Source organism: Syzygium oleosum, unplaced genomic scaffold (genome assembly GCF_021117445.2).
Source record: "Syzygium oleosum isolate NSW1041296 unplaced genomic scaffold, Sole_v2.1 Sole_v2.05, whole genome shotgun sequence".
Taxonomy (NCBI): Eukaryota; Viridiplantae; Streptophyta; class Magnoliopsida; order Myrtales; family Myrtaceae; genus Syzygium; species Syzygium oleosum.
The window spans coordinates 3,214,842-3,231,747 of NW_026607489.1; the positions used below are offsets into that span (position 1 = coordinate 3,214,842).

The 16,906-nt window shown below is 41.5% G+C and overlaps 1 protein-coding gene across 1 annotated transcript; it reads left to right on the top strand.

Annotated features, from left to right (window-relative positions):
• The first annotated feature begins 466 nt into the window (after nt 1-466).
• On the top strand, nt 467-5,646 carry LOC115680857 (uncharacterized). Its single transcript, XM_030604699.2, has 8 exons — nt 467-797; nt 1,254-1,374; nt 1,545-1,631; nt 1,717-2,382; nt 2,961-3,324; nt 4,037-4,118; nt 4,542-4,770; nt 5,171-5,646. The coding sequence occupies exons 1-7, from the start codon at nt 627-629 to the stop codon at nt 4,746-4,748; spliced, it is 1,698 nt and encodes a 565-aa protein (XP_030460559.1). The 5' UTR covers nt 467-626; the 3' UTR covers nt 4,749-4,770; nt 5,171-5,646.
• Nucleotides 5,647-16,906: the final 11,260 nt, after the last annotated feature.

Genomic DNA, 16,906 nt, shown 5'->3' on the forward strand with positions numbered 1-16,906 from the left:
CGGGGGCCCTACCGTCATTGTCCCTTATTCCCCTTCTCCCCCCCGGGGTCAAATCTCATAGTAGGAAAGTTTGATAGAAAAAAAAAGAAAGGAAAAAGAAAGCCACCATCAAAAGAAGCAAACCCTCAACTAATCATTTTAAATTATTTCTCCGGAGGCCCCCACAAAAACCCGCTAATTCGATTTTAGGCCCCCCCGGAGATCCACTCGACTCCCAGTTAGTTTAGAACTCCAACAAACATCAGAATAAACGAGAGATCCTTAAATTAATTTAAATAGTCGAATAAGACGGAAATTAAAAATACCACAAATAAAATAAAATGCACAGCGCTCTGTCTCTTCTGCTTTTTCCCCCCCCCCCCTCCCTCTTCAGCTCCTCCAAATCTCACATGCACGCTCATACCGGGACGAACGCTGCCGCATCATCCGAAGAACACGTGTACATATATATATATATACACGCTGAACCTGCAGAATCCGCCATTGGAGCAGGTGCGCCGAAGCTAGCGAAGGCGGGGAGATCTTGATCTCTGCCTTCTCCGCGTCGCCTGCTGCGCGCGAAGTCCCCCGTCCATGGCGGCGTGAGGGCGGCGAGGTGAAGTGGTGCCGAGCGGGAAGGGACGGCAATGGTGGAGCCGGGCGGCGGGTTCGGCGCCCGCGACGCGAGCCCGGACTCCGTGATCTTCACGCTCGAGTCGAACTTCAGCCTCTTCTCCTCCGCCTCCGCCAGCGTCGACCGCTGCTCGTTCGCGTCCGACGCGCACGACCGCGACTCCCTCGCCTCCGAGACCTCGCTGGTAAAAATCCCGTTCGGTTCCCCGCTTCGGTTCCTGCGTTCAGGTTCTAGCTTGAGCGTTGGCCGCTTTTCTGCATTCGCGAGCGGCGCCGATTGAGTTCTTCGAATCGATTTCTAGTTTGCGTTTTGTACGGGATCGTTGTTCGCTCGAGAGCGTGCTCTTTTGTGTTCCCTAGGAATGTGTTTAGAGTTCTTTCTTGCGTCGATGTTTGTCTGTCGCCGAAGAATTGAAACGAAAAAAGAAAGGAAAAAAAAAGGAAGAGGACGAGGAGTTTGAGCTTTCATCGAGAGAGATGGAGAGAGGATCGGGAATGGGTGGCGGAGGAGATGCGTGCGAATGTCAGTGCCGGTGCGCGAAACCCGAGACGGCGTCTCTTCGTGTGCAGTTCGGCGTGTGAATCTGGTTGTTTTGAGTGCCTGATGCAAGGTGTTGAAAATCTGGTTGTTCTCCTCGCAGCATTTGGCAGGGCACGAGCGTGATAGCTCGAGTGGTCCAGATCCAGATCCAAATTCGAATCCGAGCAAACCTGCAGTACATAAGCACAGTCGTCTCTCTCGAAAAGCAGATAAAGCTAAAGGTATTGGTTTGCCTATCATTAGCTCGTGTTAAAGTTAGTGAGAGAGAGAGAGAGAGAGACAGAGAGAGAGAGAGAGAGCGAGGGAAAACGACAGCTCCTGGCGATTTCAAATTGTGTGACGCTGTTGCAGTCTCCAATCTCACTAACTGTTTCCTTCGATTGTATATGAGTTCGAATAGAGGACGAGGATGGTGATGTCGAGGACAATAATCATACCATAGACTCTGCTAGAAGCTCCTTTTCTCTTGCTCTCAAAGGTGCGGTGAAGATTTTTATTTATTTATTAACAGCTTAAGATAGTCAAGAATTTTTGCATGATTTTGGATCGGTGATGATGTGTAGAATGTCAAGAGAGGAGATCTAGATCGGAAGCTCTGTCGAGGAAATCAGATAGGAGAAGGCCTGCTTCGGTTGATTTCAACAATGCCACTGCTTTGTCCCCTCGATTGGAAGCTGTGAAGAATAGCTCCATGGCGTCTCGTAAGTCCGGTGCATTTCCAAGCCCGGGTACCCCAAATTACCGTCATGCCAATGTTGGACTGCAGAAGGGTTGGAGCTCGGAGAGAGTTCCCCTGCAGTCCAGTGCTGGCATGCGGAATGCAAATGCTGGGTATCTGCCATTCAATAATGGCAGGACATTGCCATCGAAGTGGGAAGATGCAGAGAGGTGGATTTTTAGTCCTGTGTCTGGAGATGGTGGTGGTTCTAGGCCATCAGTTCCGCCACCCCAGAGGAGACCCAAATCGAAGAGTGGACCACTTGGACCGCCAGGAATTGCCTACTACTCACTGTATTCCCCTGCAATGCCTATGTTTGGTGGGGGAAACATCAAGAACTACATGGCAGGATCTCCATTTTCAGCTGCAGTTATAGGAGCTGACGGTTTTCGAAATTCTGCTGCCGAAGTTGGAGAATTTCCGGTCCGTGGAGAGCCCTGCATGGGGCGATCAGTTAGTGTACATGGTTGCTCTGAGCTGCTGAGTCAGTCATCCAGTGTGGGTCTCCAAGGTCAGTTAGATCGTTATTCTAGATTGAATTTTTATTTGATATGTTGAGAGTTTATTCTGCCATGTTTTCAAGGAGAAATCAGTGAGGAAGAAATTTGATGGCATACCATGCCAGCAATTAATTTCTTGATTATGTATGACAACACCACAGATAGGAAATATAAGGATTGCTGCTTCTGGAAATTAGTTTTGCAAATGTCATACTTTACTTTTAATCCTCTGATATGAGTAAGTTCTTCTTGCAAAGTCTGTATATTTGGTAACTGGAGTAGCTGCTCCTAGTATCTGAATAATGCCTTCTCATTTTGGGAGCTATATATGTCCTATCTCTATAAATTGTCTATGATTTGAAATGTGATTTTTTTTTATGGGTGGGGTTGCTTGTTTACACTAGTAGATTGGAATTTGTCCGTGGATGGTTAAAGCATGTAACATGCGTTTTCTTCAAACCTTTTTTCTTTTTTAGCTTTTCTTGAGCTTTAATGCAAAGTCAATCTAAATCTAGAGATCTTAAATGTACTTTGTTCAGGCAACTCGTGTGTCTGATCCTGTTATTTTTATCTCTTGGATGACATGTAGATGAAAAACTCGATCAGCTAAAGGATGCTGCCACAGATATATCTCGTGCTGTTTCAAGAAGGGATATGGCAACCCAGATGAGCCCACAGGGAAGTACTTGCTCATCTCCCAAAAGAACACTCTCTTTTGCCACATCCCCTCCGTCAGCCTTATCTATCGTGGAACTGCCTGGTGGTAATTCCTCTAAGATGGAAGTAAAGGATGTGCAGGTGGATGAACGGGTCATGATCACTCGGTGGTCCAAGAAAAATAGATACCGAATTTCAGGGAAGGGCTCAGGAAACAGTGATGATTGGAAAAAGAAAGACATGGAAGCACAATCTTCAGCATGGGATATCTCAGACACAGTCAAGAGCATTTCAAAGTACGTATGTGTAATTTCCTAAGGTGTTCTGCATCTTACATAGGACTTCAAAGTTGATTTTAGTTTTCAGTTGCTCCGTGACAGAGTAACCAATTGATTCCTCTATTGGGGCTTTGAAGATCCATTAGGATGAATTGGCTGGCCTTTTTGTAGATCTACACAGCCTCTACTATAAAACGTACAATTTGTCTTAAAGGTTGCACATCCCAGCAAATATACTCTCGTTAGAGTTAGTCAAGTGGACACTGTTCTAGTCAAATGACGGAGATACAGTCTTCCTTTCAACTTCTGTCATAGTAGTGTCAATTTCATTTCTGATAGTGTACTTGTTAATGTCATTGGATGGATTTATTATCGGAAGGTACCTAAAGGGTTATCACTGTGATTTCTGTGGAGTTCACTGCCCTGTGCTTAAGCCTGATTATCTCTTTTAAGAAAGATCAGTCACACATTGTCTTTAATTGTCTATAAAGAGGAAGCTACTCTTAAGTTTTTAAGTAGACGGCCAACAGATCATTGGATTTCCTCCCAATTCTGTCTGCTTTGCTCGCTGACCAATTTGTTTATTGATTTCTTCATGCTCTAAATCACATGCCAAATATGACAATCTTTAAGTCATAAGATCTGGTGAATACTAAATGTGACCATATTCTGAATTATGCACTACAAACCTAAGCAGAACTTTATGTTTGATTTTCTGTCTCATACGCAGCGTTAAAAGAGAGGAAGCAAAAATTTCTGCATGGGAGAACCTGCAGAAGGCTAAAGCTGAGGCAGCAATTCGGAAACTAGAGGTACCGTTAGTCGCTTATTTCCCCATTTAATGTGTCAATGCATTCCATTTTCATTATCTCAGACAGATTAAGCTATAACTCTTCTCTCACTGTTCTCCTGCAACCTGCTCTATGTTGGTTTTGTTTTGCTGACAGAGGCTAGGAGCTAGATGGTAGTCAAGAAAACCTTGTATGATATTTTGGCAGTTGTGATCTAGATGACTGTTAACTAGAAATGGTCATGAGCTAGTAAATTAGTTAATGCAACCATTAAATTAGTACTATCACTTATTGACTGATGGGGAGAAGGAATTTAGCAGAGTAACTTTTCTTTCTCTGCAGTGCTACCTCAGTTTACCCTGTTTGTTAGTAGGTATCTCAGTCTCTTAAGGCAGCAAAATAGGTCCTTGAGGTCCAACTTAATATCTTTTTGGAAAACTGCAGATGAAGCTGGAAAAAAAGAGATCGTTGTCCATGGATAAGATTATGAAAAAGCTTCGGTCTGCACAGAAGAGAGCCCAAGAAATGAGGAGCTCAGTGTTGGCCAGCCAGGTTCATCAAGTCTCTAGGACTTCCCACATGGCTCTAGTATTCCGTAGGATTCGTCAAGGAGGCTCGTTGAGTGGTTGCTTTACCTGCCATGCATTCTAGTGCCAGCACGTCTGATATCCAGGTAACTAGACGGTCACATACGCATTGCGCGGATTGTCATACAAAATACCACATTGTTTTAATGTCTCATTAGTTGTAAAAGGCACACCTAGAAGTAAATCATTAAAGTAAGCAACTAATTAGTATAAAAGTAAGAATTCGCAAGTATAATATAAATTATTATGGGAAAACTTTAAATTATGTTATTATCCTAAAATTAAAAAAATGTTTCTTAATTTAAATGAGTTATACTTAAATAGTGAAATGATGAAGACAGAGGAGAAGTCTGCGGGCAAATAATATTGTGATACTGTTTTGCTACTTTTGTGGAGAAAGTATCAAAAGCCTTTCTTTACATGCAGAATGAATTATAATTCATTCACATAGATCTGTCTTTCGAAAGCTAACAGAAGATCTGTCAGGTCCATTGAGCTGGTGTACAAATTGGATGCCGAATGGAGGAAAGAAGAAGACGAGCAAATGAATGTACGTGGTCTCAATCACTGCTGTTCTGACACTAACGCTGTGTCGATTGGCGTATATCAGTGGATGACACGACCAGTTCACCAAGGTTTTGATCAAATTCATTCCCATGGGTAGTACTCGTTCCTCAGTACCCAATGTATTAGAAGAAAAGATATAAGGGATTAGCAAATATGTGTAAGTGTATCGACTTCGGTGTCACGAGTATATGTGGTATATTCTCTCTTTAGACAGTACAATTGGACATGCTTGCTTGCTTGCCACGATTTACGTATAATCTTGAAAAGGAATGCTCGGTTCTGAGACGATGAAGCTAGAATCGGGAATCAATTTTCGTGGTGAGGTTGTTGGTTGTTGTTTGAGACCAGCAATTGCTTTCTGTCCCCTCTCAAGTACTAAGATTTGATTCTCTTAAGACCCTTCCGCTTTTCTATATTATTTTTCTTGGCACAATCACTAATCCATAACAAGTCTCATTTCTCGTGATATTACACACAACGAGTCGACGGTGATAAATGCTATCTTCATAATTTATTATATATGAAGATTAGAACTCTTAACGAGAGGATCCTTGAACAACATGCTTCAGAAATGGTACTTTCATAACTAACAGCAAAGACATGTCCTGCGCGCGTGCTTCCGATTAGATGGTTATGCACCAAGATCGTGAACGTTTTACTTGAAGCGGGTGTTACCGGTTAGGGATGTAATGCAAGGATAATTTTGAAATTGGAAAAGTGTGAGAAAGAGAACTTTTCCATTAAATATATTCATTTGTTAGAGAATACTAAAATATTGAGAAGAATGTACAAAATATGATGACTTGTAGGGGTGAGAGAAAAATGGTCCACAAGGACCGGTTGTGACCAAATGGAATATACTAGGGATGTCAAAAAAGCCCGGCCCGACCTTACTCGAAAATTTCGTGTTTTTTGGGATCGGGCCTTAGTCTTCTTTGGGTAGGGATTTAAGGTGTGGGTATTGTTAGGGTTATGGTAGGTTTGGGTTATAACCCTGCCCAAAGCAAAATGTCCAAAATTATAACCGTCTCAACTCAATCGTTAGTTTGTCACTGATCTCCCTACACTTTCTGGTTTCGATCGTCTCTTTCACAAACCCTAGACGACCACGAACTCTGTCGAAACACCATGTCCGACATGAAAGGCATGAGAAAGTATTGTTGTTATCACAAGTGTTTCTTGAGGATTTACTGAGCTTGTCTCTTGATAGAAATATTGGTTTTGACATCGATTGGATATTTGGTGGAATAAGAATTGATTTAGAAGTTATAAGCTTGAATGATCATGTGAGACGGATTTGCTTATGGTGAATAGGGTCGATCTGTTGTGAACTTTTTGATTGCAGGTGATGATCTTACTCTAAGTAGCTTTGTGGAATTAGTAGACGTGATTAAGTTACAATAGTAGCTTTCTTGGATGCAAAGTGAATACTTAAGTCCTTGATTTAAGAAGTACTAGATTTTAAGTGACGATTCTTGAAGTTGAGAACTTGAGGCCCGTTGAATTTATTGGAAACTGGGTGAGTTCTTATCTCAATGATTTGAGGAGTTGTAGACATTTGGTCGTAAGTGATGATCTTTTAAGTGGTGATGTTCTTTGATGAGATTTATGGTGGACAAGTTATTGCTTGGAAGTCTAAGGATTTTGTAAAGAACGAGGATAAATTGTTTTGGGAGACAGTTGAGATTGGAATTTGAAGAAGTGGATACTGTTTTTGATGTATTAAGAGTTAATTATCTTGTTGTGCTCGACGGACGAATTTTGGAAATAGGGTTATCGATACCTTGTTCTCGAAGTGTTAGCAAAGACATGAAAGGTATTTGAGGATTTTTGTGCAATGATTGAGAGTTGGTTGGCACAAATTTCCAAGTGGTTGAGGTGATATTCTTAAGTTGCGACTGTAATTGAAGTGAGTGGAATCAATGGCTTGTGGAAATTTAGAGTTGATGGAATGCATTGGATCGTATTTCAAGTGCTATTGGGTGATCTAGAGGAAGTGACCTCATGGTTTGACAAGCTGGAGAAAGCTTTAGCGTTTCTGAGGTGCTCAGACGTGGATGATACCTCTGTAAATGAATCCACATCAGAATGGAACTCTCTAGTAGGTGTGTAGGTTTGGGGACGAACCAGGCGAAAACTGGTGGACCTATAACGACTCGGTCCGATGAGGGTGGGGAGTGGTCGTCGGGGCTAGAGGGCCTAAGCAAAAAGCGATTCCTTGTAGGCTTCTAGGATGGCGGAGGGGGCAGGAATGAATCGAACTATGCACTGAACAGGAGGAGAACAATTCTGGGATGATTTTTATCAGAGTGGCGTAGCCAAAGCATGGTAAAGCTTGTAGAGTTCCAGTTTGTTGGAACAAGGTCGGAGAAAGGAGAATTACTTATCCAAAGATTGTCTAGCAATTAGTGGATGCGGTTAAGAGTATTAGAGAAAGACTTAGAACCGCCTAGACTTGCTCATGTATACGATGTGTTTCACGTCTCATTGTTGAGAAAGTATGAGCCGATCTGGCACGCGTGCTTATCTTTGAAGAGATCAAGTGGACGACAGAGTGTCGTATGTTGAGAAGCCGGTGCGGATCGTGGATAGTAAAGAGCAAGGGTTGCAGAACAAAGTCATTTCCTAAGTGAAAGTGGTAGGTGATCATGTTTCCCTGAAAGTGCCACCTATGAGAAGTACGTTGGACCTTTTCAGATCTTAGAGCGAGTAGGGAAATTTGGCATGTCGGTTGGCACTTCTGCTTTGCCTTGCTCGAGTCATGTGTTGAGAAGGATGAGCCGATCCGGCACGCTTGCTGAACTTCGATGGGGATTGAAGTGGACGATAGAGTGTCGTGTGTGAGAAGCCGGTGCGGATCGTGAATCAGAAAGAGCAAATGCTGCGGAACGAGGTCATTCTCTTGGTTAAGGTGATCTGGAGGCAGCGTGGAACAGAAGGAGCAGCATGAGAAAGTGAGGAATCAACGAGGCTCCGTTAACCCCATTTGTTCGAGGAACCAGATGAGTATTCGAATTTCGAGGATGAAATTCTTTTAAGGAGGGAAGAGCTGTGATATTCTCGATTCGGACCCTATTTCGGCAAGAGAAGTGGCTTAAACTGTCAATGCACTAATAGCAGGGTTAGACCATGAGTCGATTCACGAATTGTGCATGAGTCAACTATTCGATTAGGAAGGGCAATTGAGAGTTAGGAAATGTGCTTGACTAGAGTACTCGACCATGGAAAATAGCACGACCATAAGGATTGATGCGAGATGACCTTATGACGTCACGGGTCAATCAGTGAAAGTTTAGGAATCGATTCGATGGAAGTATATATAGTCGGATTGCAGGTGATTCCGCATGATCATTATACTAAACCTGAACGATCCTAAGCTAATTTCCCAAGATCATGTGCCCCGAGTAAATAAGTCAATTCCGCACGATTACATGACAACCGAGAATGATCCATGGATTGATTGACGAATCAACCATAAGTCACGCTAGCAACACCCAAGAGGCCGCCTATTATGAGGGGCACTTCCCATTGAAGTTTAGCTACGAGCCTTGGTCTGGTTATAGGTTTTCGATTAAGGATAGTTCAGAGGCTTTCCTTTTTGGGTTAGTAGAGGTAGACCCCGGGAATAGTCTTGGGCCCCGAAACTTTGGACAAAGGAATTATTGGGCCGAGAATGGAAGCCCACAAGTGGGCCGAGATGGGCCTCACGTCCAAGGCCAAAGCCTAATGGGCCCAAGGAAAGCTCATTAAGCCTTTCAAGCCCATTAACCTTTTCAAGTCCATTTCTCTTCAAATTGGGCCCGTTCAAGCCCAAGCCCAAGATTGTTGGTTCAAGCCCAAGCCCATGTGAATAGTACTCATGAATAGTGCCGTAAATAGTGTCAAGGGCTGAAATTACCAAATTGTCCCTCTCATATCATCTTTATTACATTTTTGCCCTTGGATATTTGTGAATCTTGTTTTGGAAGATTCATTTCTAGCCATTCATCTTGGCTTATTGGGCAAGAAGTGATCTTGGCCATCCATCTTTGGGTGTGGCTTGCAAGACAAGTTGGTCTTGTCTCTCTCTCTCTCTCTCTCTCTCTCTCTCTCTCTCTCTCTCACTCCTCCTTGTTCGGCCTCCTTGCTACTGCCCCCCTTCTCTCTCTCTTTTCCTCTTGTTTTTCCTTTCCTTTTGGCTGTTGTTCACTGCCCTTACCGCCCCCAAGTCGCACCGTGAGCTGCCCTTGCCGAGCCACCGTCATGAGCCGTCCACCGTCGCCCGTCCAGCCCACCGAAGCTGCTGTCCAGCAGCCGCCCCAGCGAGACCCATTTCCATGCCGCCACCCCGAGCCGTTCTGGACCGAGCCACACGCAGTCCTCGTCGCTACCGTCGCGCTTGTGTCGTTGGAATCGTTTTCAGGTGAGTTAACGCTCTAATCCCTTGATTAGTACGTTAAACTTGCTTAGGGTTAGATTAGACTAAGTTAATTATGCTTAGTGCTAATTAATGAGGGATTAGTTGATAAGCTATCGCGATAAGTGATAAGCAGAAGTGATAAGCTATCGCGATAGGTGATAAGTGGACTTAATAGGTTATCGAGAAAATGTGATAAGCTATTGTCAAAGGAACGATAAGTTATCGGGTATTTGTTGATAAGCTATCACCAAAAGGGTGATAAGCTATCGTGGATTTGGTGATAAGCTATTGAGGAAATGGATGATAAGTTATCGCGAGAGAGCGATAAGTTATCGGTTTTATTTGATAAGTTATCGCACTAGAGCGATACGTGATTGTTATATGTGGTTTGTACTTGAATTGTGTAATAATTCTGTGTATATTTCATGTGCTTTAGAGCTTGTTATGCCATGAAATGTGATTGCCCATTTTATAAACCTTGAATGTTGTTTTTAAAGAAAGGTTTTATGGACATATAAGTGGAAATTCCCGAGGTGTCGGGTTTATATGTCCGGTTTTATGAGTTAAATGGGGCAAGGTTGTTTAAAAAGGAAATCGTGCAAAGTTAGATGGGTTGATTGTGTGTATGTGATCACGTGTGAATTTATTACTACATTTTTATGTGTAGAAGTTACAGTAATTTATTGTGTGAGCACGAACCACGTTTGCATTGGCTAATTGAGAAAGATAACAATTGGAACGAGTGGTTGGTGTGCTTGCATGGTCACATGAAAGTCCGTTTGGACGGGGGTTCCAAGACGATGCCAGGCAGGGGTTCGGATGCCATGTAGGCGGGGGTTATAGATGATATCGAGTCGCGGTTGAGGCTAGACCAATGCTCTTAATTGAATGCCGTCTGGGTGGGGGTTCCAGGTGATGCCATGCCCGATGGGGCGGGATGATGTCCGGTCATGCTGGAAAACCGCCAACTTGATGCGAGTAACGCAGGTTGTGCCGTGGTCCTGTGAGGTCGTAGTAATCGGAACACGCGTGAAAGAGTGTGGATGCATTGCGCCTGATTATGGAATGAAATTGTGAGGCACGGTATGGGACGGGCCAAAACAGTTTCACCTTATAATCAAGACTCGTGTGGATGCCTCGTGCATGGGAATGCTACTGCGTGTTCTGATTGTATTATATGTTTATTGCATTACAATTGCACATGATGATTTATAACGTGCATGGCGTATGTGCCAAGGCAATGTAAGAATGCATGTGATTGTTTAATGGCATGTTTGTTTATGCTGGGCTGGGTAGCCTACTCATGTGTATAGTTAGGGCAAAGCAAGGGTTGCTTTGCTATTGATCTACTGTCAATGTGTGGCTGCGTGTTTAGGTGCGCCCGAGACGAGTTGACTTCCTAACCGAGGCTTAGGTCGTTAACTTACTGAGATTTATCTCACTTGTTGTTGTTAACCATTTTCAGGTGCTCAGGTATGAGTACGCGTTGCGTTCCTTAGGAACCGGCTGTTTTTTAGGGGGAACACCTTTTGAGGCTGTCCTCGTGGATAGATGAGCTAGGTTAACCCCCTACCTTTTGTGGTTGTAATCGGGAAGGTCTGTGTGGCGGACTTGTAATATATTAATTCTCGATGTACTGCTGTTAATGTATGTATGTATATATATATATATATGTATATATATGTATATATATATATATGTATGTATATGTATATATATATTTGTTGTATGTTTTGCTGTCTATCCCTGTAGTTGTTGTCCGGAGATGTTGTGCTTCTGCATGTGCATAATTAAAAGATAAAAGAAATGGGTCGGCGATGCCTCTGGGAATTCGCAATTCCACGACCAAGGAAGGATGTTCGCGAGCTCGAGGGTTCGGGGCATGACATCTATCCTACTCGAGAATTGTTGTGTTTTCCTCCAAATTGTCTCTTTATTCTTTTGTTCAAGGCTGAATTCCTTTATTTTTTTCTTGTGAAGCTTGGCCTTGTATTAACCTCTAAAAGATAAATTTTGGAAATTCTAATCCTAATATAGATCAAAATTAGAAATTCAGATGGAAAACCTCCTTAAATGTTAGCCAGCAGCCCCTTGAGATGATGTGTATGGCAATTGAGGCCTAAAAATTTCAAAAAGTGTAATTAAGTCCTAAAACTTGGCAAATTGTCTAATCAAGTCATTCCGTTGATTGTATTTTTTGAAATTTTTAGGATTTAACTGCACTTTTATGACAAGTTTTAGTTTATCGATTGCACTTTCGGGGCAAGCATTAAGCCTTGATTGTGGTTTTTAAAAGTTTTTGGACTCAACTGCACTTTCGTGATAAGTTTTAAGACTTCTAGTACACTTATCCTTTCTTATTATGAGTCTACACGATAGGTCTATGGCTCGATCTGGCTATCACATTTTTTCGGCTTTGTGAAAATAGCTTAGCCACCCTTTGACTATGGACATTTTCGAGCAAATAATTGATGCCTGCCGAGGAAACAAATAGTGATGTTCTTAGACTACGATGGGACCCTTTTGTTCGATAATCAATTCCCCCGATCGTGCTTTCATGTTCGATAAGTTTCTTCATCGCTCTTTTTACTCCGGCTTCGCCATTTGAACTGTTTTCGAGCCATTTGATCCCACTTTCGCTAACAAAAACATATATTATGCTTTTTATATAACACAGATGAGAACCACATTAAAAGAATTTGCTAGGTGCTTCCCTGCTGCTATTGTGAGCGGAAGGTGTAGAGACAAGGTATATTCCCAAGATTTTCCTTTTTTTTTTCATTGGTTGAATAATATTCGACTTCGTGGCCGATGGGATTGGCTGTAAAAATATCTTGGTTTGTCAAGTTAGACACGTGTGTGATATTAACTTAATGATACCCAATCACAAGTTGTCGCACAAAAGCACGAGAGCCATTTCTGTCGCCTTTATTTATCTGACAACAAGTGATTTGGTCGGCCAGATTCGGAGTGGGATAAGATAGGAATTAGGGGGATTTGAAATCCTCCATATATCCTTATAATTGTATAAATATCATATCAAATGTTTAGTGCAACCTAAGATAGGATTTGAAATTTTTGAAAATTTGCAATCTTAGAGAGAATTGATTTTTTTTTTAATTCTTGTTTGAAAATCTTTGAATATCCCATTTCCAACGAGCTCCTCGTGTACTTGACGACTCAAACCCTCTCGACCACTTTCGTCAACAAGCAGTATCTGGGAAATTGACCTTGGGAGCTTGACGACATTCAAAGATCGACCTCGAGAGCTTGATGACTTTCAACAGACATGATGTCTTTTATTAAGCAAATTCTGAACTGAAATCGAGGAGGATCATTCTTTGGCGTTTCATCAAACACTTGATGAATGTCTAGTTCAGAGTCAACCAGGAGAGGATCATGGAACAATGGAGGTCGAGAAAGAGTAATAAAAGGTGAAGTAGATAGAGGAACTGAGAGGATTTGGTGATGGTGGAAAAGTTGGAAAATCGACTGAGAAAGAGAGGTAGCCACGGATGAGGTGGTGAGCCCTAACCTTCCAAGTGAGCCATGAGCAAGGGCACCGGCAAGGATACTTGAGAATGCCAGAGTGAGGGACTGTCACGGTGGACGGCCGCCAGAGTGGTGGTGGGGTGCCGTTGGTGAGAAACGCTAAGGATGGTGAGTCTCACCGAGTCTCGTATGAGGTGGGGTTTTCCTAGTGCGTCGAAATTGTTATTTTAATTTTTAAAATTTTATATCCAATTCGGGTTTATCCCACCCCCTATGCCGGATTTCATATTCGGCATTTTATTTGGATTTATTCGGTCCGGAGAACGTCACCAAACATCGAATCAAATAATTTAATATCCTATTCAGACTCAAATCCGGACCACCAAATGCAGCCTTCCCAAGGAGTTTTCGGCCAAATGTTGGCCTTGGGAAAGCTGAATGCTGAAAAATTATACCCAAAAGCCCATTGCAAAAAATAAAATAAAATTACCAAACACTATTTAGGCTAAAGTAGCTTTACAAAAGAGTTTTTAACAAACACAATTTATATTTCTCCAAAGCCAATTTGCAAATTCGAACCAAACGCAGCCTTAATCTGGTGAATAACATTTAATCCTTCCAAAAAATCTCATTTTTTTTCCTTTTAAAGGATATGATTCATGTTAAAGTAGTTGAACTAGGTTTCCTAAAAAGGGTTTCCTATTTTGGATTGAAATATTTTCTATATAAGAAGTCTCCTTTGTGAAGAGCATCAAAGAGGAGCTTGTGCTCGTGAATTATATCATGATTGTTTTGAAGCCGTAAAAATATTTTGTTAAGATTTTGTGTAATTCTATCGTGAAATTGAGAGGTTATTTCGTGAGAAATTCTGATGTTAGATACTATGTGAGTAATTAGATGAAACTGGAGCTAAGAAACACTAAAAGTGTTTGAATGACTTGAGTGTGGTTGTAAGTCTCCCATGATTGCATCAAATCTTACTGTTGACATTTAGTTTAATTTATGTATTAGGTTCATTGAACAATTTCTAAAGAATCAAATCTAAGTATCTACTCTCAATGATGTTGTAAATATAATTGTAGAAAGGGGACATCATAGCATTTAAGAAAAGTCGAGACAGGTTCCTATCGAATGGTTCATGTCATATCTCTTGTGGAGTATCGAATTTTTCTCATTTTCAGTGCCCCAGCATCTCTTTTTTTTTCGTTAGTGAGACCCCACATCCTATTATATTCTCTCTATCTTGAATATAACGCTAGAGTATAGGTGATGATGGACTTTGATTGAGCGAGGCCTCTGCATCAAGCTCATCTTGTTGCCTAGGTTTTTCCATGCATAAAACATCCTCGTGCTGTAGGAGCCCTCTGTCGCAATGTTTTAGATAATCTTTCCCAATTATACTGGGATGTGTTCAAAAGAGACATTCATATGATGCGAGTTAATCATACTCAAATCTTAGAGAATAAGGAAACAAAAACCTTTTTGATCTTGCCCAATGTGCAGTTTTTTCCTTTTTTATTCTATGCATCATTACTGCTTGTTGTACACACTCTTAATGACATGGCATAAGCCACATGAGTTGCCACATCATTTAGTGAAAATTTCTTAGTGAACTCTTAGCAGATGTAGCTTTACTCATTTTACTTTGCTTGAAGTTAGCTACAACTCAATGCTTATTAGTAGTATTCTACAATTTGCTATGCCTTTTAATAGAAAGGGTGGGGAAGGGACATCAGTGGAGTGTTTCTCTTATTGAGCTAGCAAATGACAAAATAACAAATTGATTAGAGGTTCATTCGCGACATAATGAATTTATGACCTCATGAATAACAATGTTAGCCCTTTACCAACGGGTTTCGACAATGTGTTATCCGTAGACTTGTCAAACGGGTGGGTTGGGTTGAAAATAATCTGATTCAAATTGACTTATTTAATCCGTTTTGACCTATTTTCATGTAATATAAATTTAATGACCTACACTCGACCCGACCCAAACTCGATCTGACCCATATTGTTAAAACACTTCTATATTTAACTCAATTTAGGAAAAATCATATCCAAACTAAGGTGAAGGCATGGAGTGAGCGAGCGCGAGATTGAGTGAGGGCGAGAGAGAGTAAAGAAAGAGTCCTAAAAATGGGTTGAGTCTAAATAAGTTGTGAACCCATTTATGACCCATTTACGGGTTTAGTTACCCTTATATCATTGGACTTCATCCTCATTCTTTTCTATGGGGTGTTCAAAGGGTAATAGTATCATTTCATGAAGTCCACAAATGTCTGATACACAGTCCCCTATGGCAGGAACATCCGGAACAATCGAGGCCCTCACCAAAGCGGGGGGTTTTTGGAAGGGGAATCAGAAAATTTCATCTTCACATCTTCTTCGTAGTCGGAGTTGGGGATCAACAGGCAACAAATGAAATTATTTACTCATCACTTTGCTGATTTAAAGAAAAGAAGTGCAGGCCGTGTGTTATATAGACGGGTCGCGAGGTGGTGATACGTTGGTGCTAAGGTCATCCGTGGTGGGTGGCACGGGGAGAAAGAGAGAAGAGCACAAACTCAAAGATAACAAAGAGAGTGGGGATCCGCAGTTGGGGCTAACAGCTGGAGTAGGGTAACAGAGCTCACAATGGCCAAAGGTGTGGGGCGGTGTCCTACGGCGACAGGTGATGGTGGGCGGGGGAGTGTAGGATTTGGAGAGGTGGGGGTTGGGATTTCTGGTTTGCGATATGAGGATTACGGTGTGCTTGGTTTTTTTTAGGGGAGGGTAACTTGGTCATTCTCTCTATTAGATCCTATATTGTTAGATCCATTCGTTTCACGAAATATGTGACGTTTCTGGTAAATATTTTCAAAATGATTTCCAAACAATCATGCATAAACTTTGGCTCCTATTACCTAATCGTTCTTATGGATTGTTCTCAAAGAGCAATGCCTTGAGAAAGGTAAATGTATTCCTTCCAATGGGAATATCTTCTATATGAACTAACTTGCTCATCCATTCATCTTGTAGACAAGGTGTCCAGATGATTGAACAATATGGACATGACGAAGGGACGACGTCATCATCAAATGGAGTATTTCGTTCTTAAACTCAAATTCATCTAGAATACGAATTAACTTCTCTTTTCTTTACATGTAGGTGAAAAAAGGAAAGGGTCCGGACGATAGACAATAGAAATCAAACAAGGAAAAGCATTGAACATGGCGAAACCTTTAAATGTAAAAGCGTCCAATTGGGGCAAATGACTTAGTACAATCAACTAAGTTGTCGACAACCAAGAAAGCTTACAGAGTTATCAACATGGACTCGAATTGAAGGAAAACATTGACATTCGATGAAAGAAGGAATGTATTGATAAAGCATCGTCATGGACTCAAATGAAGAGTAAAACTGTATCGGTTCCATTTTACCTCTTCTGATACAATTTATTGACTCAATTTCCTTTCTCTTGATAGGAAGACATCAATCAATGGAGGGAAAATACAAGGGTAAAGTTGTATTGTTCCAAGTTGTCATTGGCATGGTTTCCTTTGTATTCTTGTAGGATCAATTGTCCAACGTGGAACAAGTATTCTCAAAACTTTTCAAGAAAAATCTTTTGAATGATTTTCGAAAATGAACTTTAAAACCATTTAAAAACCTTTTGGATAAAAAATAGTTCCAAGATCGAAGCAAATTTGAAACCATCATCTTCGAGTGTTTTGAATGACATTCGTAGTTATAATACCCTTAAGTCCTATATGACGAATCTTAGA

Excerpts from the sequence above, each read along its gene's own strand:
- LOC115680857 (XM_030604699.2), top strand. The coding sequence starts at position 627 with ATGGTGGAGCCGGGCGGCGGGTTCGGCGCCCGCGACGCGAGCCCGGAC. Across the intron at positions 1,375-1,544 it reads AAAAGCAGATAAAGCTAAAG|TTCGAATAGAGGACGAGGAT; the intron begins GTATTGGTTTGC and ends ATTGTATATGAG. Across the intron at positions 4,119-4,541 it reads CAGCAATTCGGAAACTAGAG|ATGAAGCTGGAAAAAAAGAG; the intron begins GTACCGTTAGTC and ends GGAAAACTGCAG.